The following is a 24,638-nucleotide window of genomic DNA, read 5'->3' as shown; positions in this document are numbered from 1 at the left end:
TGAGAATATTAAAAATATCTATCTAGTAAGCAAGTCAACAACCATATTGTGACAAAGATCAGGCAGAATAAAGTTAATTTATGTGAAAAAGCATCTAGCCCTCCAATAAATTGTGACTGCCGGAAATCCAGAAACTCATAATTTCACAAAGTTCACCCAAACCACTTCCAGATGAAAAACAAAGAGAGGGAAAGAGAATGTGGTGGGGAAGGAAGAGAGAAAAGAAAGTGTGTGCTTTTTTAAAAAAGAAAATACATCCTAAATTTGGTTTTTCCATCTAGAGTTTGCCATCTAGAGTCCCTATATTAGGAAAATAACTAGAAGTCAAAATAATTCAAAGTCTGTATGCAGACAGTTTCCCATCATTAAAGTATTTAAACAATCAGTTCCATAAACATGAAACAGTTTATAATCTATTCTCCATACAAGCCACTGTACACAAGTCAAATGCTAAAGATACCAAAATAGGTCTATTATACTAAAATTACCATCACCAAATGGCAACTGACAGAGAGGACAAATATTTTAAACACTCTAGTTGATTTTTACTAAATTAAATCTGTTATTGATTGATTGAACATTGGATCAGGTGCCCCATCTACAAAAACTGACGCATTATCTTTCATACTCTGCTTTTCCATCATTGTACAACACAGCATCTTGTAAGGATGTTTCTTCAAATATGTGTTGCCATCTGTCTTCATTATATCTCAATAGAAACGGAAAATAGTTTCCACTAAAGGTCGGCCTTGGTTGACATCAGAGAGAGCTAATAGCACCATAGACGAAATTTAAAGACAAGCCAAATGCTATTAATAAAACTAGGCACTTTAAGCCATGCACACACTAGATGCAAAATTGCATCATTTGAGATTTTGAAGTATACACACACACACACACACACACACACACACACATATATATATAAATTGGCAAAGAACTTGATGCTCACCATGAAAAAGAAGTATACTACCTAAGCATCTGTTCACTCAAAAAGTAGTATCAGTGTTAAGGAGTAATTACAAATGAAAATAACGGTACATTATTACTTAATCCCTATTTTTAAGTCCTCAAATATTAACAGGGATAACAAAAGCCAAATTTACTAAAAGTCAAACTTCCTAAATTTAGTACAAATATCAGGAGTCAAAAATGCAAAAGAACTGGGGCGCCTGGGTGACTCAGTGGGTTGAGCCTCTGCCTGCTCCGCAGGGAGCCTGCTTCCTCCTCTCTCTCTCTCTGTCTCTCTGCCTACTTGTAATCTCTCTCTGTCAAGTAAATAAATAAAATATTTAAAAAAATAAAATAAAATAAATGCAAAAGAACTTCTAACAACGGTAATAATTATTATCATTTGGGGGAAATTACTATGTTTCAGGAACTGTGCTAAGCACGTTAGCCGAATTTCTTCAGTTAATCCTCTCAATCTTATGAAATACATACTATTTTTAATCCCCACTTTATAAATGAGAAAACTGAGGTTTTAGAGAGGTGTTTTTAATTTTAATTTTTTAAATAAGAATGACTAGTTTTTAAATAGCCCAGCCAGATCTCTTCAGTTTGACTGTAAAGCCTGTTCTGACCAGTGCACTCTGCTACCCTCCAGGCCTGTGACAGACAGTCTAGCCATCATAAAGTCTAATACCTAACAAACTACTGAAAATTTATCTGCTTGTTTTTCCCACATTCCTTTTATACTATCAAAACATTCCACAATCTATCTTATTTCTTATCTTCAAAAGTAGGTCACTAAGCTTTCGCCTACATTTATTGGGGGTTTTATATATTTGTTTTAAAATTCCCAGTTCCAAAGCACCTGGGTGGCTCAGTGGGTCAAGTATCTGACTCTTGGTCTCCGCTCAGGTCTTGATCTCAGGGCTGTGAGTTCAATTCCTGCATTGGGCTCCATGCTGGGTGTGAAGCCTACTTCGAAAAAAAATTTCAATTCCACCGATTTAAGTAAGTCAACATTTTAGATCATCTTATGAATTAGTAACATATAGGATATGCAAATGCTTAGGGCCCTCTTTGTTTTGATTAATTTTTCCTCTATTATCTTATTTTACTATTGTTTTCTACCTCAAATTTGTTTTGCACAGATAAAACACTTGTACTCTTCACTTCTCAGAGTAATCTAGAACCTAAAAGACAAGAGAGGCTATACTAGAACAACAGAAGGTCCCAACTCTGATTTGGGGGCACAGCAAGCACTTGGAAAAAGAAAATCAAACTGTGTTTAGAAAATCAATTTGTTATCTTAACACATTTTTTAATTTCATAAAAGCAATGATGTCAATGGCATTTAAAGACATTTAGGTTTCATACATTTCCAGAACTTGCCTGAGTCCTAGGAACAGAAAGGATATTCGGAGCCAGAAGGCAGAAGGTTGGGGGGGTTTTGTTTCATTTTCTTTTGTTTTTCTCCATTTTTTCTGGACAAGGAACAGACTTCAGGTGAATTTTTTATACAGAAATAAGTTAGTCTTTCTCTCCCCCTTGCTCATTGTCTCACCTAGGTTGCTAGACACACAGACACCCCTTTTTTAAACACAATCATTATCCAGATTTTCTACTGCCCAAAATATTCCATCTCAATGTAGCTGTTCTCATCTCATGAACTGATTTCATACTAATATATGAGTGCAAATATATGAAATGATGACTCTTCAAACCACCTAACAGGGTTATACCCTTAAGAGAGCGTTTTTAGACCACGAAAATCCCTATGCATGGAAATTCTGGCAGCACAACTATTCAGTCACGCAAGAAATGCAAGCAGCATGAGGGAAAATGTTTTCTAGAATGGGGTGCCCAGGTGTGCCTGGGTAGCTCAGTCAGCTAGGTGTCTGCCTTCGGCTTAGATCATGATCCCGGGGTCCTGGGATGGAGCCCCGCATCGGGTTCCTTGCTCAGCAAGGAGCCTGCTTTTCCCTCTGCCTCTGCCTGCCCCTCCCCGCTGCTTGAATCATTCTCTCTTTCTTTGTCAAATAAATTTTTTTTAAAAATCTTATTATTTTTTTTTTTAAATGGGATGCGTACACTGGAGAACAAGGTGGGCTTCCATGCCTACCAGAGGGAGGTCTGCTCCTTTGCTGTTCTTCCCTTGCTTTCTTTCCCTCTTATGCTATTTGTGAACCATGGCGTCTCTGAAAACTTAACGTACGGTTGCACCCACAGGGCCCGGGCTGGTGGAGGATGAAGGTGTGAACTCCAGGAGACGCCGGTCCCGGCAGAGCAGCTGTCGGTAAACACAAGACCACTGGCAACACTTGTGTTTATAAGCCAGTACGAATCAAGAGTGGAAAAGAAGTTGGGGCGCCGGGTGGCTCAGTGGGTTAAAGCCTCTGCCTCTGGCTCAGGCCATGATCCCAGGGTCCTGGGATCGAGGCCCACATCGGGCTCTCTGCTCCGCGGGGAGCCTGCTTCCTCCTCTCTCTCTCTGCCTGCCTCTCTGCCTACTTGGGATCTCTCCATCTGCTAAATGGATGGATAAAATCTTTAAAAGAAAAAAAAAAAGAATGGAAAAGAAGTTAAAAGACCACGCACTAGAATTCTAAATTCTAGTACTTTATATAAAAATTCTAAACCCCAACATGTTGTCGCAAACTGTGAATTTAATGCCTAGAAGACAGTTTTATATATTCAATCTCTATAATCACAGTCACTGTCCTGTCTCCTTAATAAAACATTCAGGACTGTTCACATGTATTTGTCTTGGGGCGCCTGGGTGCCTCAGTCGGTTAAGCCTCAGGCTCTTGGTTTCCACTCAGCTTGTGATCTCCGTGTTGTGGGATCGAGCCCCCCGTGTAGACCCTGTGCTCAGCGCTGAGTCGGCTTGGGATTCTCTCCCTTTCCCTTTCTCTACACCCCCACGCCACGCTCCTCTCCTATGCACACCAGCACACACGCGAGTGCACACTCGCACACACACTTTCTCTCTCCCTCCAATAAATAAATACCTTAAAAAAAATGATGTGTGTTTGTCTTGAACGCTTCCTTTTAAACATGTGATAAAAAGTCTGCACCATATTACGATAATAAATCTGAGCAAATATTACCCCTCTTCCCAGTTGTTTGGGATAAAACTACAAGAGCAACAATAGCATTCACCCCTACAAATTGGAATTGTTTTCTGTCGCTTCTATCTGGTGTGCCCAATTTTAATTCACAATTTGTGCAATTCTGATCATCCAAATACTCTGGTTAGTTCGGTGTACACCACAAATACTAATTTCATGGAATTTCTCTATTTGGCAAGGGAGGGGGATAGAAGAAGCATGATTATTTGTGCCTCCCTCTGGGTTCGTTTTTGCTTAGCAGGAAGACCAGATGCAGCCTTAGGAGTCAGCCCTGACCTTGTGCCTGCTGGCGTCTCTCAGATCACGGAGATTTGGCAGAAGATCAAAGTAAGTCCCATTGTCACTGTCCCTTCTCTGCAGGGTGACTAGAACGAAGTATCAGAATGGCGTTTCGCTCCGAGTACTCCAGGCAGCTTCAAATTAATTCCGAGTGAGCCTACATCTAACGCTCTGGTCAGTTTGCAGGATCTCACTCTGGGCCAAATTTACACACAAAGTGGCAGGTAGCAGCCGTGCACTCTGGAGCGGGAACCCGCAGTGCTCCCAGGAAGATGTGAGAACCACCGCGGAGTCAGACACAACTCTTAAATACCCTCTTGGTTACAAAGCAACGCGTCTTGCTTCCCTATCAAGTTACAAACAGGTCTTTATAACTACTGAATAAAAATCAGGAAAAGTGGCAGTATCATCAAGGAGCCATCTACAGCAGAAATAACCAGATAGCACCATATTCGATTTCTTCTTTCTGAGATATTTTAAGAGATATATGAAACCATATACTGATCGGAGAGCTTGTAAGTTCCTCAACATGTTTACATAATGTACACGAGTTAGAATAACAGATATGGGACATGGAAGTAGTAAAAGCCATATTATGGCCTGAAAAAAAAATGCATATTTGTACATAGTTGTGGACTTTTTCTTCAGGCATTTAAGATAAAATGGAATTAATTCGTGAAAAACTGTGGTTGAGAGACACCCAAGATAAAAAGTCCGCATGGGGGCGCTGGATGGCTCAGGTCATGATCCCAGCATCCTGGGATCGAGCCCCTCATCAGGTTCTCTGCTCAGCGGGGAGCCTGCTTCCCCCCACTCCCTGCTGCCTCTCTGCCTCCTTGTGATCTCTGTCTGTCCAATAAATAATAAAATCTTTAAAAAAAAAAAACCCAAAAACAAACAAACAAAAACTCAGCAGGGAATTAGTTAGATGGGGAAACAAAGGCAGCATATGACTTGGGACACGCAGTGTCTTTGAAGTTGATGTCGAATGTTGGAAACATATCTAGGTTTTATGATTTGAAGATCAAACGATCAGCTTAAAAAAAATTTTTTTTCCACAACTTATATAAACAAAAACAAATTTTAAAATCTGTACTTTTTCCAATTTCTAAATGGCTCCAGAAAGGCTATTATATTTGGAAAATAGAATACAGCCCATTCCAGAAGAAACTAGGTAAACCCTTTTTTAATGAATGATAATACCACATATTCAAACCCAACCTAATATAAAAGGTAGATAACACAATATATTAAAAATAGCTGCTCAATTAATGTTTATTGAATTAATTGAAAAGTAAATGTAAAACTTTCTAATAAAAAGCATGAGCATTTTGACTATAAGACAAATATATGAGGTGTGTAATACTGAACAGTTAAGCATTAAAAAAAAATACAGAGCTTAATTAGGCGCTACTTGAATGAATCAAATCACACCTCCCGTCACACACAGTGAAAAGAAGGCTTATTTTGCATTGTATAAATTTTGATAATCGTGGCACTGATAAGGCAATGAGCCAAATTGGGGGAAAAAATTAAGAAACGATAAAAACAACATGAAAAGATACATGAACTTAATATAAAGGTATCTTAAATGGTTAATTCTAATCAGGATATGTGAAAAAAGAAAAAAAATTAAATTCCATTAACTGGTTTCCTTTGTGATCTCATGTGTAAAAGTCAGTTCTAAATATTAAAGATTTTCCCCAAAAATAGATTATTTCATTACACTTAAATTCAATATACTATCTAGACATCTATAACGTTTTCTTCAACTTTATTAAAAATTTTAAAAGTTCATTGTAGTAATAAATTTCAAACACCAACTTTGGGTATATAACATCATCTACAATAGAACATTATAGATAATTTACAAGCACCCTGGGTATGTCCTTAACAGATAGAAACTGCTAATTTCCATGACATATAATATGTCAAAAAATATCAGCAAGGATAATAATAAATCTTAAAAAACGAGTTTTTTACCTTACTCACTGAGCAGCTTTAAGCACTATAGGAGTTCATCTTAATACGGAGGATTCCAAGTTTATATCTCATAAGGAGAAATCACTGAACAGCATTATTCCTACGGTCCCGACAAAATGAAGCCTTTGTAATTAGCCGTACATACGGGTAAAATATGCAGCTAAAACGAATGTAAGGATGTTTTCACAATCTTCTCTTGTTTCCTTTTTAGCTTTCAATATTCAGATGATCTTTATTTTCTCTCTGGCTGCCAAACACCCCTATCCAATGTATTTTTCTTTAGGTCCGACATCAATGAAAAACGATTGTAAATTGTGATCAAGGGGCTCAGTCCACCGAGCATGTGACGCTGATCTCAGCATTGAGGGTTGGAGTCCCACTCCCGGTATAGAGATTATTTTAAAATAATAAAATCTTTTAAAAGATTATTTGTAAGCACGTGTTTTGGATGAGTTCATTTTTAAAAAACTGTTTGGAGCTTCAAAATACCAGCCACTCGATACAGCATGCTCTGCCCTGGCCCATTACTAAAAATGGTTTTCTCTCCTCCTTGGCCAGAAAGCGAGTTGTGTAAGCACTAGTGAGAAATTTTTAAACAAACTTTTACTCTAAGAAATCTAAGGAAGAATGTGAGTTATAATCATTGCCTTTTACTCTTTTCAGCTCCAAACATAACAGATGAATAACTCTGATGATACTCTTGGTTAAAATATGCCCATATCAGGAATTGACACAATAACCTCAAATGACGTTGAAGTTTCTCTGCATTTCACAACTGAATTTTCATAACAAATCATATTAGCAGGTCTTCCTTTTTCACTACAACATAGAAATCAGCCAAAAAATGGATTGAGATTTGAAAATCTGTCTCCACCTTTTTTTGTTTTAGAATCTGAAGAAATTGAATCCCAGTGTTTTTCACTCTGCTACACGCAGTATTTCATGTTAGTCCTGTTTGCTCACTCTCTTGTTTTATTAACTGAAATGTGAAATCTATCTTTTGAGTATTCTAAGTCTGTCTTTGTTCTATTTAATTTTTCAATATCCAGAGTGGCAAATAAAATATTTCCCTATGCCACAAGGACAGAAAAACAAAGATTTACCAGCTCTTCTACTAGCTTTACAATCAAATACCTATGTCTAAAAACAATGAACTCAGTAAAGTCAAGGGTACCATGTCAATATGTGTAACCCAACCCCAGAAAAGCATCTTAAACACAGTTTAAAAAAAAAAAAAGTTTCCAAATAAATTGGGAATTATTATATTTGGGGAAAAATAAGATGTAGCTGAGAAATCATGCATTTATCCATTATAATTTTTACTGGTGGTACATTTAAGCCATAACTCTTAACCATTTTATGCTCCTTATCAATGTCCTTCTACTTGACTGAATTTGCTTTCAAGAACAGGTGAGCCTCTAAAGGTCATCTTTTGTAGCCCAAACAGATTGGTGTTAAGAAATAAACATCTGGCACTTAATTTTGGCTATATAACCCAATGGTACCAGTTTAGTTTTCTCACAATGTCACAAAGCTGTCTTTATTAAAAGTAGATTTGATTTTCCTAACTACAGCTCCAATCTAATAAAAAAAAAGAAGAATGTTATTATTAAGTAAAATTATCATGGAAATGCAAATAGAGCACTGGACTAAGGACATCAAGATAAGATTATAAAATTTCAGTACCTAAAACGAGTAGCTTAAAACAAATTTTTTATTTTTATTTATTTTATTTTTTATTTTTAAGTTTTAGCTTTTTGGAATTTGGAAGGAATAAAGTGCCTTGTTAGACTATATGGCAAAAACATGTTAAAGGTATTTGAATATAATGGACTATAACAGCTATTGAATGTTTTTCCTACCGAGAACACTTTCCATCCTTACGGGTGTAGGAACAGTGTTGCCCGCGTACTGAGGAAACCGTTCTGCACTGCATGTGATCCTTAGTGAGGCTGCGGATCATGACGCTTTCTCCTCTCCGCCTCGCTGCCTACCTCTCGTCACTGCGTAGACGTCTGCAGTACTCTGGCTGGTTTAAATATGTGACGGGAAGGAGCACTTAACTCAACTCAACTGAGTGACTCAACTGAGTCACTCAGAATCCTTGTCTGGGAGATAGTATATGGATGCCCCAAAAGGACAGCTCTCTCTTTGCAAAGCCAACTGGCCCCAAAGCCTGAAATCTCAGGCAATTACCTTCATCTGACATGCCTTTGAACAAGGAAAGAAGGAGACAAATAAAACTGATGAAGACAGATCATAAGAACTTGGGTTGATTCTCCCGACTCAATTACACTTGAGGCAATTTCCTCCCTCTGGACCACCCAGTTATATAAGACAGTAAGGTTTTTTTTTCCTCTTAAGCTAGTATGAACTTGGTTTTTGAAGCCCTAGTCATAGTACAGAGGAATATAAATAAGAAGATGAAATCAAAGTTATATGGAATCATAAGTCAATTCAAAGTAAAGTATTCTCTGGGGAAAAAAGGGGGATACGGGCAGTGCCCGGGGGTGGGGGGAGGGCTCAGTGGGTTAAAGCCTCTGCCTTTGGCTCAGGTCATGATCCCGGGGTCCTGGGATCGAGTCCCGCATCGGGCTCTCTGCTCAGCAGGGAGCCTGCTTCCCCCTCTCTCTCTCTGCCTGCCTCTCTGCCTACTTGTGATCTCTGTCCAATAAATAAATAAAATCTTTAAAAAAAAAAGTTTTTTAAATGCTTAAATACACCATAACCATATTATAAAAACATGAAAATATTTTCAAAATGCAAATTTTATTTATTCATTCACTGATATACATGAAGTAAGCAATTACTACTTACCTAAAGCTACATGAGACAGTAGGCAAACAGGAGGAGGAACGGCAGCCTCAACCTTCCCACACTGACGCGAAGACGCTATAATGAGACACTTTATCTACATTCGGTACTAATGATCCTTGGATAAACAGAAGCCCAGAAGAAGCTGATTTATAGTGAGCCTCATATTATAGCCAGTCTTCCTTTAAAGAGTCCTAGAAACTGATTTCCAATTTCAAATAAGTCCTACCAGTTTGGGTTTTTTTTCCTGTGACTATATCTTTATCGTTAGCTCAGATTTCAGATTTTTTTATCACACCATGATTTTATAAATAAAGATTTCCACAACTAAACAGTCAACATTCGTAGCAGAACCTGCTAAAATCACTTAAAAGTGAGGTCTTATCAGATTGTTCATTAGGCACCTCTCCGTGAAAAGTATTTGCGTGTAAAGAAAATGATTTTGCAGGGTCTTCTCATTTCGTTAAAACATAATGTAGACACCTTACTTAGAAACGTTTCAAAAACGACAGACATTACTGCTACAAACAATTCGGTGCGAAGTTCAGCTGTAGCTTACCTTTTTGGCACTACGAATGAAGTTATTTTTTGAAATACATGTTGCACTTTTTTCTCTTTATGAATCATCTATTTCAGTCTGATTTAAATTTCCTTCACGTAGGAGGGATCACTCCCTTCCTATTTATGTTTATGCTCCTCTACATCCCCATTAGGAACGTAGGAACTTGGGCATTAGCTGCCATCACCTAGGATATAGTGTTCTTAATTCTTCTGGATCAGGGTTATTTATAAAACCAGTTTCACAATGGATTTGTCTCCCCTGCTTAATACATTCTGAGGTGATCTATCAAAAAACAATTGTAGAAATAATTGCAAAGAGTATAACATACCAAGGTCTTGTTTTTAGGGGGGAAAAAAAGAGGGAGGGAGGTTTTTCATGGAGTATTTTTATTTTTATTCTTTCCGTGTTATGCACCAGTCTGTGGTTCTGTTTCATCTTGAATACCACCTAATGAAACGGTGAACCATGTGCCCCTCACGTGTCAGCCTGACTAGTTCAAATAAAACTTCCTTTTCAAAGAAAAGTCTTGCAACCACCTTTCCAAGAAACCAAAAGTAACTGTTTAACATTCTAAGATATTAAAGATAACCTAAAGTGGAAAAGAGAAGAATTATATCCTTGGGTTTGTGGGCAACAGGAGGGGAGAAAACACAAGAGGCGGAACAATGAGTCAGTTCTCAAGTTTTCTGACTTGCACACTGCCCTGGATTGCCCCATCCCTGAGGGACATGCCCCGAGGGGACTCCCCAGGTCCAGGTCCACTTCTCCCTCTGCCCTTCTGCCCTGTTCCACCGGGTCCTCCAGCATTCCGGGCCCCTCTGCAAACACAGCCTTCACCTCCCCTGCTTCCCCTTATTCAGAGTTGTCGGGGGGGCAAAATGTCCAAGTTACATCTGACTCCCTTCTCCGTCCTTTTCAACCTATATCTAGTGGTCTCTCAGGTTCTAGGAACTTTCTAAGGTCTCCTGAATTCATCTTCTTGTTTTCAGTTTCACTGCCATCACAGCAATAACAACAGCCACTAATAGTTTCCAGAGCCGTCGGAGCTGGCTCAGCAAGAGAAAAGCTGAACCCCTAGAGGTTCGGCCCCTCCCTGTTCCTGACAGCCTTCTGACCAGGCCGTGTGTTCCTCATGGTTCTTGACCTAGTTTAACTGGGACAGACCTAGAATCTCAGTACCTAAAATATGCCCTAAGGAACTATGGTCCATGGGAGATGCTGTTTCCCCCTGAACAACTAGGTTTCTACTCTGAATCACTAACCAGCTTATGGGTTCCCCAACAAGAACTGGAGCTCAGTTTTTGTCATGGGAATCTCCTTTCCCAGTTGCTGGCTGGGCCCTAGCCCCAAAGCCTGAGGATTTGGAACCAGGGCAGGGCCAACTATTTGATTTTTGGTTAGCTACACCATCTAGAAGTCCTTGTAGTTATGACCCACTTGGTAGATCTGATCCTCTGACCTATCAAGGCCATGTCCTTTTAGTCCTAAGCCGTTGATTTTTTAGAATTCCAGCCATCTCTCTCCATGGACTGCCCTACAGAAACCTCAGTAACCCCATCCTACATGGTCCCAACTTCCTGACCTTCCAAGCTTCCTACCAAATGTTTGCAAGTCCCACCCTTCTGAGTCAGACCTTTCTTAATCATTATCTCATTTAATTCACAAAACAACCCAACGAAATAGAATTGTCCCTGTTCAACTTGACGAGAATTTTAAAACCAGAGACATTACATGATAGAAAGTACCAAACGTCACATAGCTAGGCCGCGGCCAGGCTGGAACTCACACTCGGGTCTTGTCCCCAACGTCATAGTGGCTTCACTCTACCAGGTACAAACTCGTGCAAGAGGCTCATAATACACCTTTCTGTCTTCCGAACTACCCTACACATTACCGCAAGGCTATTCTTTCTAAACTTTCTCAGCTTACAAATCTCACCCGGAAGCTGCTCTTTCATCTTCTCCAATTACTCACGAAACAAGGGCTGACTCCCCACTCCAACATTTGAGATTTTTCCATAATCTGGATCCAGCCTGCCTTTCAACATTTGTCCCTCACTATTCCCCCATAACCCAGGCCATCCTCCCTCCCATGCCCCTGCCCCTCAGCCCAGGCTCCTTTGAAGTTCTGGACTCCTTGCTTCTAATTTACTCCACCTGTCAGAGCACAGTTGAAACTCCACCACCAGAAGTCTCCCAGGACTTCATATATCCCAACTTATCCCATCCTTCTATCAACTTTTGCCATTTTTTAAAAATTTTTTTAAATTTTTTTATTGTTATGTTAGTCACCATACAGTACATCATTAGCTTCTGATGTCGTGTTCCAAGAGTCATTGTTTGCATGTAATACCCGGTGCTCCATGCAATCCGTGCCCTCCTTAATACCCACCGCCAGGCTGACGCATGGGTCAGCCACCACCAACCCCTCAAAACCCTCCGTTTGTTTCCCGGAGTCCATAGAACCCCGAGAGACTATGGACGCCACATTGGCATCTTCATGTAAACTACAAGACAGGATTCCTCTCTATCAGCCGGAGTGACCCAATGAACTTTCCCACCTCGTCCTTACCCTCACATTCTGTGATTCTTGCAGGGGCTACCACATTCCAAGCCTCAAGTCAGCATTATTTTCAAGCTCCTTTAGAACAGAGAATTTGTCTTGTTCATGGCCCTCTTCCAAGCTTAACACAGTACCCTAGGCAAGGTTAGAGCTCAATAAATGATTGGATGAAAGGGTAACTCAGATAATGGGGGGAAGCAAGGTGTGAAAGAGGAAAGTTTTCACCAGCACCGACTTGAGCTAATAATGAATTTTAAACTTTCCCATTCCTAATTAAGATTGGCGATTAAACCAATATTCTGAAAACTATTAGATATCATGTTTGCCTGGATAAAAAGCTAAAATTTTGAAATGATCTATTTCATTCTAAATCAAAATAAAACATGCAAATGATTTTCTGAGTCAAATAGGTTTTAGAGAAGGTATTAAATTGTTAATACGCAAACTGTTCATAACAAAGCCTTCTCCAGTCACTCACTTTTTTTTCCAATTTATTTATTTTCAGAAAAACATTATTCATTATTTTTTCACCACACCCAGTGCTCCATGCAAGCCGTGCCCTCTATAATACCCACCACCTGGTACCCCAACCTCCCACCCCCCCCCCCGCCACTTCAAACCCCTCAGACTGTTTTTCAGAGTCCATAGAGAGACTATGGACTCTGAAAAACAGTCACTCACTTTTGAAGTTATAAGAGAAAGGACCACGACAGTGTTTCTTTTCTTTTTTTTTTTTTAACTACAATGAAAGAAGGCTCCAAAATGAAACTCCTATCTTGGCTGATTAAGAAGCTGATTTTGAACAAACCATGACTTAACAAAATGTGATTTACAGCAAGGGGACCAGACCATGTAGGTCTCTGGATTTGGATGGGCAAGAGAGGAAGGACAAAGAAAACATGAAAATCAGCTTACATTTCTTCTCAATTAATTTAAAATTGAATTTTTAAATTAATTTTAAATTAATTTAATTTTAAATTAATTAAATTTCTCAAAGAAATTAATTAATTGACAATAAGGCCTGATGTATATGAATAACTACCAGCAAAAATAAATAAATAAATAAATAAATAAATCATCTCCCAATTTAGCTAATACCTTGCCTTCAAAGTACCAGACATCTGAATTTTTCTTAAATTTTCTGATTCTTTACATTTGCTTAGCTTTGCAAAAATCTATTCCACAGTACAATTTTATCCACTAGTCTGGTAAATCATAAAGAAAAAAGGGATAGTCTCTACTCTCTGCCCTTACCCTGAAATAGATGCAGGATATTTGTTTTAAGTGCCAAATATAATTTTTGAAAATAAGATGGTACTTTGTAAGTATAAAGTGCAATTCAAATTCCAGGCAGAATTATAGCTTTTGTATATTACCAAAGATGCAGCAATCCCTGCCTTGAAAAGGCATAAAGTGCTTGAATTGCCTTAAACTTCAACCAAGTGAGCAAAAATCCCACGATCCTCGTGTCGATCAAAATCGCAACCACGCGTGGGATCAACTTTGGTTGTATGGACCCCATTCCGCTCTGCCATGTGACTGCTGCCCCGGTCCCCCAGAGGCTGGCTTCCCCAAGGATAATTCACTCCTCCTTGTTTTGACAAAACAGCTGAAGTTTGACTGAATGAGAATGAACACTACACCACAGGCCCCAGCAAATGAAAGGCAAGAGGCTTTGCATGCAATCTGTGGCTGAAATGACACAAATCTTTCTGATTGCCTGCCAAGTCTTTCAACATAACTTACTCAAGCTAAAGTCCATCGAGAATGTCAGGCCAGAAAGGCTGTAGTTAGAAATTCCATCTCAAGTTTCCCTAATACAAATAAAATAGAGGAAACTTAACAAATAAATGTAGCAAAACAACTTTATCTCCTCTGGTAGTCAACTACGAATTCCTTGAAGGAGAAATATGTAGTCACAGCCCACAGAGTTTTAAAAACTAATTAGTCACCAAGGATTTTGAATTGAACCTTTTACACAGAAGGGGGAAAAAAAAATTCCAAAGGGAATAACCCAGCGAGGTCTTCTCTCCTTCCCACTATAATTATAAAAATAACCACAAATTCCCCAGCACAATGAAATCCTATTTAAAAGTTTAAAATACAACCCACAGATTTGTTTATTTACAGGATCAAATTATGTTCTCTTTTGCATTGTCCACCCACTTTCCTATATTTTAAAACAAATCACAGCTACAGAGTATTTACCTTGAATTCAAATATAAATCCACATGAATATGAATCCAAATATTTCCTATTTTTTTATCTGCAGTTTTTTCTAAATACTAGACATAATTAAATTTTTTTCTAAATTAAATTTTTTCTAAAGACTAGACATAATCAAGCTCCTAAAATAATAAAATCTCTGTCCTGCATTTACATTCGGCCTGTCCCCTAGATGTACTGATATGCAATCAAACCAAATCATATTTTCTTCTTTGAAAAGTTCCATGAATTAGGGTGAAAAAAACCTACAGCAATCGATCTTCCTTGGTTTCTGAAAAACATGCTCTTTCAAGAGAAATTTTCAACACCAGAACCAAACATCCAAAGACCCTGAGACTTACTGTTTTGGGGTTTGTTTGTTTTTTTTTTTTGGTTGGTTTTTTTTTCCCCTTCAGTAAATACCTAAAGGTGAGAGGAAAAGCTTCGGCTTAGCGAATATCTATCATTCACTTCCGTTTTAGGATGGTGTTTACCAAAATATCATAAATACTTAATAGCAACTGTTCCTAGTGCTTCTAGCAAAAGGCAGTAAAAGGAGACATAAACCTGAGCTGTGGAAGCCAAGGAGCTTTGCTTTGCCTGTCATCATCCCACCTCCCCTCCCCTCTACAGGGGGTCCTGACTCACTGTCACCAGAGACTGTGCCGCTAGATTCCAAACAGAAACACCACCAGCTCCGGCGAAACTAGGAATCCTTAGAACGGAACCAACAACGGCAGCTCAAATACTCAGCCGCCGCTGCACGGGGCCCGCCTGAGAGCTAAGAAACCCCATGTTTTGGAGGGACACATATCACACCTTCCGACCCAGATTTTTATTTTACGCTTCTTCTACAAAGCCTATAAAACTTGCTAGAGATGCAGACGGTGAGGAACTCCACCCTCAAAGGGCACGAAGGTCTAAGACTGTCCTTGAAGATCTTCAACTTGAAATCTCACACCCAGGCTCAGAGTTCAACCTACAAGCCTTCACACCGACAAGGAACACAAACATAATCCACATCTTCAGGGTCAAGGCTGCCATGTTCTCAAAACCAAACAAATGTCCTTCTTACTCTCTTTCTTCAAGACAACGACCATCTGAACGGATACAAAGATTACGTCTTACGTTGTAAAATGTACCTAAGGTCATAAGCCTTTCTTACTCCCAGAAAAATACTCACAGAATTAATTATTCCTTTAAGGGCTTGAAATCCACCTTTCACAGGGAAAACTTGATCATTGGAATCGGCAATTCTTTCCAGCTTTAGAAAAAGCAGTAACATTTAATTAAAAGGTAGTTGAGACATATACATTTTATACACGCCATTGTGTTTCAGTTATGTTCATCTGAAAAACTATACTACAGGATTAATTCACCAGGGCAGCCTGTTCCGACTGAAGGAGATGCACTAGTGTTACTGCAAATATATTACAATGAAATGAATCTCCCACAGGCCCTTCACACTGGTCTCAAGTTTGAATCTCTAAGGAGTGCACAGCTCTATCAGCTGTAAATGTCAAGAGACATAGGAATCTTAGTCATATTTAACCAAAAATTAAAATGTAAAATCATGTGGTGAGTGGGGCGGGGGGTTGTGGGGGGGAGATACACACACACACACACACACACACACACACATACACACACCTTCAAAACTTAATGAAAAAATCAGGGTTTGGGAATGAAAATATTAAAGATTTCCTCTAAACAGTTTTCCCAAGTGCTTGCACTCCTAAGAGTCAAGTATTCAATCAAACTAAAACACCTAAATACGACTGTCATAATAATCTTGTCAGTTGAGTTCAAGGAGTATTCGTAATATTTTAATCCAAATGTGTGTTCTATAATATTAGTTCCTTTAAACCAAATGAATATTCAAGAAACTTTAGAGTTTCATTTTTAGTAATGAAACCGATCAAAACCAGACACTATTGATGCAGAATTCAAAATCACTCCGCAGAAAATGGTTAGCAAGCAATTAGGGCCACAGAAAGCCATGGGCGAAAAGATTCTGAGGACAACGCCGTCATTTAGACTGAAGTCTGCAGGCCTGCCGCACTCACCTGCGCCTGTTCAAAGTCAAGAACACCAACACAGTAAACTCTAGCCCCAAATGACCTGGATATCTTGGCCTAGAGGGGAGAGAGAGCAGCGCAGGGCGGTCAGTCTTACTCAAACATCAGGCTGTAGACGCGCAGACACAGAGCACAGCACAGCAGGGTTTGAAGCACGGTTTCACTTCGATACTCACCTCTTTCTCTGCGTATGACGGCACCAGACCGTCCAACTTTCCGTCTGTCAGTGCAATTATGATACTGGAGGTTTGTAAGCCTCCTGCTTTCTGAATTTGTTCATTTGCCTGAAAATGAAGAATAATTATCCAACTAACAATTTAATCTTAACTTTTAACCAGCATGTTCCATCAAGCTGAATTTATGAGTCTGACAAAAGCAAAGTATTACAGACTGGCTTTTAAAACAGGGTATTCTGTGTTAACTATTTTATTTGAAATATGCATAGATTCACATTATAGAGTAGTTCGTATTGGGTCTAAAGGATATACATTTTAAGCTTTGATTGACTAGTCTGAAAATAACCACACAGAAAATGAAAAATTCCTTAAAAAGCAAAATGCCATCCAAATTTTTCTCACCACCACAATCAGTCTCATCCTCAGAACAACTGAAAGCATTTAAATTTTTTTTTAATTTTTTAAAGATAAACATGTAATGAGGTCTTAGAGTTTGACCAGAAAGTTAGAGTTTATTGCATTACAGAATAAGAAAACATTCTCTCCCGTACTCAGAAATGTGAAGAACTTACTAGCTTTAGTCCTTCATGGATATATGTCTCTCCTACTGGTCTAACATCTTTTAAATCCTCCAAGCCTTTACTGATTTTGCTTCTGAAAAATTTAAAATTAAACAAAAGAAAAATGAGCAAAGATCACAATAAGCACTTATCAAAAAACATGGCAATATTACAATCAAGATTCCTTCAGTAAGAGGAAAGAACACGGGCTTTGAGGACATAACTTCTCATACTTTTTGCTATTTAATAAGTATTTAATAGCATTCATATTTTAACTACAAAAAAATAAAAGCACTGACAATGTGAAATATCTTGAAAAATCTAGGTCTATTCTAGGCATTTTTGAGCTGAGAACAGGTACCTTCTATTATATTTGTTTGACTAAAGGCTAAGGAGTAAAACATTTTCTTTCATCCAAAACAAACGAGGATTGTATAGGTCAGCTTAAGTGAAAAAGCATTTCTGAAACACTTACCCACTACCCTACAAGCTGGAAATTTCTTTGTTTGTAAATTTCTGAGGCACCTTACGCAACCCTTACTTACAGAAATTCACAGTTTCTACCTGTTTCCCAGAGTCGTGTGTCTCAGAATCTAGACACACTTGTAGCACCTCTCACCCTTCTAGACACTAACTCACTCTTTTGAATACTGTAAGTACTTAGCACCTACCTGATCAGCAAAGGAAAGGATAAATGGGTGGATGGGCGGAGAAATGGATGGTAATGGGCTCTTGAAAGAGGCAATATGAAGGAAAAAGATGAAAAAAAAAAAAAAACAACTATAGAATAATCTTTTCATCGTGACTAATTAATATCCCAATGCAGTCAGTATGTCTAAGCATGAATACATTGTTAAAAGCTATTTTGTGTGTATTAAGTAAGAGAAGATCAATTTTTCAGGGTTTTTCAATACAGGTTCCAAAGACCCCTTGAAAAATAGAGAAACCCTAAGAATCATAAGAGATAAATACAACAATGTGGCAAAAACAATCCAAAATAAACTCAAAATTTTGTTTTAAATTTTTGAATTTAAAGGATCAGAAGAGAGATCTTAATATATTGTTTTCAGAATTTTAGTTTTTATAAAGAAGCAAAGTCTCTTTGTGTGTGTGTGAGAGGGAGAGCGCTTGCCAGCTGGGGGAGAGGCAGAGAGAGAGACAGAGAGGACTCAAGCGGGCTTCACGCTCACTGCATACGGAGTCCAACAAGGGGCTCTATCCCACTACCCTATGATGATGTCCCCACACTCTTGGGGCCCCTGGGTGGCTCAGTCTTTAAGCATTTGCCTTCAGCTCAGGTCATGATCCCAGGCTCCTGGGATTGATAGATAATAAAATCTTTAAAAAAATAAGTAGTCAGACACTCGAGTGACTGAGCCACCCAGGTGCCCCCGGAAAAACACCTTTTTAAATAAAAAAGTCCCCGCAATGTAAACTGAAATATAGTGCTTTAAATAAAACATAAAAAGTAACCACACAATTAAGAATGATAGATGAAAAATTATAAAAAGTAACTTACTAGAGTCATACATAAAAGGATATATATATACACATATAAACTATTAAAATTATATGCATATAACATATATCATACACTATTCAAACGTATGTCAAAAATAGTAAAAAAAAGTTTTATCATGCTGCAATACTGTATTTTGAATATTTGAAATATATGAGTCACTCACCAGAGCTACACTCATGTTTTTAAAAGTAACTTAGTGATTGTGTGTTGATGTTGTAATGAAAATTATTATCAGACAAGTTTTCCATCTCAAGGAGTTTCCCAAAAACATAAGATAAGTTTCAAAATATGATCCTAATCCTCTTCCTTCCTGATTCAGTAATCTCTACCGAGCTACATTGATTGTCTCTTTTAATACTTGGTTTAAAATCAGCCTACTGGGAACCTATCATTAACTTCATGATACTCTTTTCTTAAGGTACCCCAAACATATCCACCATCAACTTCTACTACACAATAAATAACTTTGTCTCTCAAAAATTTTCTACTTTAAAATAAGGTACTTAATTTAACTTAACTTCATGTAATGTTTTCACTTCTCAACTAGACTGGAAGTTTACAGTGGACGATCGCTAGGTCTACCATTTATAATGTATCTTCCTACTCTCACTTACTAATTAAAATGCCCTTTACAAAGTAGTGTTCAATAAATTTTTCAATCTACCATAGGAAAAAGATTCAAAATTTCACAGATGATGGAGTAAATTACCTACTTTATAAGCCTATTTTATCTAAAAATTTAGGTTTAGTAGCTACAGACACAACTTGAAACTGATTCTGTCTGTATGCAGACCAAAACCAAATATTCGGTATCTCCAAAAAATGAGTGGCGGTGTGTCCTCAAGCATTAATGTTTGCTGCCAAAAGGGAAAGGAAAAAGACAACTGAAATTCAAGTTTACCCAAACAGATTTTGCATGGTAACATGGTAAAAAACGACTTCTCCATTCAGTTCAGATTCACCTCACCCTTTAATTACTTCTAAGAACCAGAGGACACCAGCAGAGGACTCGAGGCTACAAGAACTTGCCCTGCATGGAATGCAGAATCTTTCTGGAAGGCAGGACTCAGCTAGCTTATTTCGCCGGAAGAAGAAGAGTACCCCTGGCTTTTCTACCCATAACCATACCTGACACCATAATATTCTAAGTAGCACAGAATTCCATCATTACACGGTCGTTGGAGGCAAAGTGTTCTTGCCAACGGTCACTAACACCAACACACATGAGCCCTGGTCTTATCCCCTTTCAGTGGAACTACAGTCTGTCAGCCTCCACCAACCAGTGTCATGTTAGGGCAAAACAAAAGCCAAAACAGGACAAAGCAGATCTCAGGCCTTCGAAAGATGCCAAGCAACTGAAAATAAGTTCTAAATTTGTCGGTTAGCAAACAGCTAATCGGGGAGCGGTGAAAACAAAATGGTGTGGTAGGTTAAAAAGAGAACTGATTCATTTAAACTGCAACTCTAAGAAAGCTCTAAAAAAAAAAAGAAAAAAGTGGGGGATGATAAAAACAAAGGAACACTGCACGCTATAAAGCTCAAATTCAACAACATCTTAGATCAACCTCACCACGTTTGGTTTTCACGTTATGTCTCCTGCTACAGGGATTGTGATACTGAAACCACTTTGGTATTTGTTGTGCAGCTGTAGTCAAGGGTGCTGCTATCATAACACATAACATCCCCTCTAAGGTCCGTGGCAGAAGGTTCTCGTCATCCCTGAGTAATCACTACACACTTCCTCCTTTCTGCTAACTACAAATATGTCAACTGTTTCTTGCTGTAACTGTTGGGAAGCCCACAGTTAATTTCTTACTCATTCACAGAATTCCGCTAAGTTCCTATGGTTATCATATTGCTACATCCTCTTTTCCAAGATTTTGACTTTTCTATGCTATTATCTTTCTGCAATGTTGTGATGTTCGCTGCAGCTTCCAATACCCTTTGGAAAGAGGCAGAATTGAAACAAATTTAATGGGATATTAAACTTCTGATTATTTGGTTGAGAATCAGTGGGCTAAAATCTATAATCAATTCTTTTTTACATCATAATTACATTGATTGGAGAGACAGAGAGAAAGGGAGAGAGAGAGAGGCAAAAACACACTGACTTATTTTTTTTAATCCATAAACTAACACATTCCATTCTGTTAGTATCTTTCCAATTTCTGTGCCTGAGCAGGAGAAAGAAGAGATAAAAGGGAAGGGAAAGGGTAGTATAGTCAAGAAGAGAAGGGAAGGGGAAACATAGCAACCACACCACCACACACTGGGACACATCGCTGGCTTTTCTCCATCCATAGAACACTCTGGATTTTGGAAGGTGTCCATGTCATAACTCAAATTAATATATATTGTAAAGAGTGACATAATAAAATTATTGGCAGAGAATGCTGACTTGCCCAACTAACACAATTAAGGCACATTTTTTTAAGTACCTTCTGCTTGTGACTAAGGACATTATGTTTATACAATACATTTGTATAGTACTTGAACCTTCCAAGGGACAACCTCTTAACTCTGCAGATTTCAAAACTCTTTCTAGATTTCACTCAATGTACGTGCACCTGCTGAGCACCTCCCACTAGTGAGCACTGAGTTTGTGCGGTGGTAGAGGGAAGGGCTCCCCGTCCGCACACAGCTCGACATCTTATCTACATCTCAGGGCTCCACCGTGCCTGTCACTGGAATCACAGAAGGGCGTTAAAAAAAAAAGTCCCTCTGGGCTTTAACTGAAGAGATTCTAATTTACTTGTGGTCTGTGATACGTTCAGGGTTTTTGTTTTTTGTTTTTTTTTAATTCCCCAGAGTATTCTAATGTTTACCCAGAAATAAGAACTTCTGATCGAATCTTCTTTTTTTACCTATATTTTATTTATCTGAGAGATAGTGAAAGAGAGAGACAGACAGTGAAAGAGAGAGACAGAGCACGAGACGGGGGAGGGTCAGAGGGAGAAGCAGACCCCCCACTTAGCAGGGAGCCCACCAGAGGACTCTGTCTTGGGACTCCGGGATCTTGACCTGAGCTAAAGCAGACGCTCCACCAGCCAAGCCACCCAGGTGCCCACCTCTGATCTAATTTAAAAAGCTTTCCATGTGGGACGCCTGGGTGGCTCCGTTGGTTGAGTGGCTGCCTTCGGCTCAGGTCATGATCCCAGCGTCCTGGGATCGAGTCCCGCATCGGGCTCCTTGCTTGGCAGGGAGCCTGCTTCTCCCTCTGCCTCTGCCTGCCACTCTGTCTGCCTGTGCTTGCTCTTGCTTCTCTCTCTATGACAAATAAATAAAATAAAATCTTTAAAAAAAAAAAAACTAAACTAAAAAGCTTTCCATGTTATTGGAATGCTCTTTTCCTTAAGTATTTTGCCAGTCAGTCCTCCATTGAAAGGGTTTGGGGGTAACTAGGATAATTTTTTTTTTTTATTAAATATAAAACACAGTTTCTCAGATAGTACAGCTTATAGCCAGAGAGAATTTAGATTAATTCCAAGCCCTATCTTGTTTCTTCATCTGTAAAACAGGGATGAAAATATCTCCCCCACGGGGCCATTGTGAGGATTCAGTGGCACATAAGAAGTACTGAGTAAGTTACAGGTACTAGTAAGTGGTAGGTACTACTGCTGTTCAGTTGGTATCAGTCATTTCCTGCTTGTTGACCAGGTTACTTTCTCCTCGATTCCAAGGAGCACTCCCTCAGCAAATTGAGAGTTGGAACACTTTGATACAGAAAGTGAATACCAGAGAAACCAGAAAGGAGGGGCGCCTGGGTGGCTCAGTGGGTTAAAGCCTCCGCCTTTGGCTCAGGTCATGATCTCAGGGTCCTGGGATCGAGTCCCGCATCGGGCTCTCTGCTCACAGGGAGCCTGCTTCCCCCTCTCTCCCTGCCTGTCTCTCTGCCTGCTTGTGATCTCTGTCTGTCCAATAAATCAATAAAATCTTAAAAAAAAAAGAAGAAGAAGAAACCAGAAAGAAGGAGGGAAAAGGAAAAAGAAGGAAGGAAAGGTGTTCCATGGAACTTTGGTGCGAGAAGGTCCTGGGAAGAGGTCAGGTGGCAGGCTGTGTATTGAGGGAGGAAAGCCTGCAGACTGAGTAAATCAGAGGTGAGCTAAGGTTTGGTTCTACAACTAATAAACCGCACCCACTGGCCCTTTACTGTCTCAGTTTCCATCTCCATAAAATGTAAATAATAATGCCTGCCCAGCAGGGATTTCATTCATTCATTTTACAGATATTTTGGGGGTGCCCACTATGATGTTTATAACGTAACTCAGCTTTGAGCATTCAGAATGTAGCAGGTGCCTGGACAGAGCGGGCAGCAGAAAAGAGACAAGAGAAAGAGTGCGTAGGACCTAGAACGAACTCTCTTCCCCACAGGTTCTCCTCTCCACGGCCATGCTGCTCTTCTGGAAAAGCTGCCACATTGTAACACACATAAAGTGTTTGGTACAAAGGTTATCAGTGTACACTACCACCATCAGGTGGCATTACTTATTAATAGTAATATTAACAGATATGAGTTATCATTATAATTAGTTATGATTCTATAATTCCCTAATCAGGTCACGCGAGAGGGATCGAGCGAGGTTCCCGGCAGCACACCCTCGTCCCTCTGCATCATCGCTGCAGCCCACAGCTCTAGCAACCGGGCCTGGGCCTCAATTCTCAACCCTCACGCCTCCTAGTTTTGCAACTCCGGGTAAGTTAGGTAGCTCTCTGGTCCTCCATTTCTCCCATCTGAAAAATGGGGGTGATGACTGCACTTTCATAGCAGAATTTAATCAAAACAAAAGGTAGTATCCCATGTAGAACCCCTCCTGTACCGCACAGCACGCAGGAGTCCATTATCCACACCCACTGTTTAAACCCCCCACCCCCACCCCCCCACCCCCGCTCTACTCTGGCGTCCTTCTCTACAGAAGGAAACTCAAGGATGATTATTGGCTTTGTTAGTCCCAGTTCAGAAGCTCATTTGGGAGCTGTGCCTTTACTCCTTCCTCGCAAAACACACCATGTTAAAACTTTATATTAAATTACACAAACAACTAGTCACATCCGTGAGTGTGGACTCTTGCTCTTGAATAAGAATATAGACTTGAATACCAACACCCTCAAAATGTACTTCTTTCACCGCTAAAATTTTTAAGATATTTCTAAAATTTTGCAGTCATTTCCAGTTAAGAAAACTTCCATCCTCATAGTGCACTAGAAGGTATCAGACCTTTTGTTAATTTGTAAGTACTTGATAGCTGAAATTTAATAATACTTTTTAAAATTATGGAGGTGAAGTAAAATGTGCCTATTTATGCTAACGTGATTCAAGAAGAACATAATGGTAATGTTAAAAATATAAAAGTAAAAGAGAATGTATTAATGTTGTTAATAAACAAATTATTTTCATTTATGGAAAAGAATAAAAGAAAGGAAGAGGTTAATAAAACATTATGAAAGTAAAGGACACTTGGCATTCAGAATTTACTGAGAGGGATCACGGGTCACACTAGAATCTACAGACTAGAGCCCAACTTACCAGTCTAATTTTTTATTTTGGTTATATACAAGGGTTATATGTTTTCTCTAAGCTGACAAGCTTACATCTCTTTTGAAAGAGATGCATCTTGGAGTTTCATTATTACTTTTCATAGAACCTATAGTAGGTGACCTCTAATACGACCTCTGTCAAGTCCTTCCCACTCCCCCTAGGCCCCATTGTCCCACCAAGAGAAGGCATTTACGTCCCGCACTTGACTCTGGCCCGCCCTGCCACCGCCTGGCCACCGGATGAGGGACAGGGGTGTGCGTGGCCATCTGCGTTCGACCCTTA

General features: G+C 39.2%; 1 protein-coding gene across 1 annotated transcript in view; it reads right to left on the bottom strand.

Annotated features, from left to right (window-relative positions):
* ANTXR2 (ANTXR cell adhesion molecule 2) overlaps window positions 1-24,638 on the bottom strand; it is a 146,844-nt gene that overhangs the window by 111,636 nt on the left and 10,570 nt on the right. Inside the window, exons 4-7 of the mRNA XM_044225894.1 lie at window positions 17,311-17,392; window positions 16,739-16,846; window positions 16,551-16,619; window positions 15,668-15,748 (exon numbers count right to left, since the gene is read on the bottom strand). Of these exons, the coding sequence (XP_044081829.1) occupies window positions 15,668-15,748; window positions 16,551-16,619; window positions 16,739-16,846; window positions 17,311-17,392 (340 nt within the window). The remainder of the gene's footprint in view (window positions 1-15,667; window positions 15,749-16,550; window positions 16,620-16,738; window positions 16,847-17,310; window positions 17,393-24,638) is intronic.

The sequence above is a fragment of the Neovison vison genome, chromosome 11 (assembly GCF_020171115.1).
Source record: "Neovison vison isolate M4711 chromosome 11, ASM_NN_V1, whole genome shotgun sequence".
Classification (NCBI taxonomy): Eukaryota; Metazoa; Chordata; class Mammalia; order Carnivora; family Mustelidae; genus Neogale; species Neogale vison.
The sequence above is the reverse complement of the archived record's forward strand: the minus strand, read 5'-3'. Positions and strand labels throughout refer to the sequence as shown.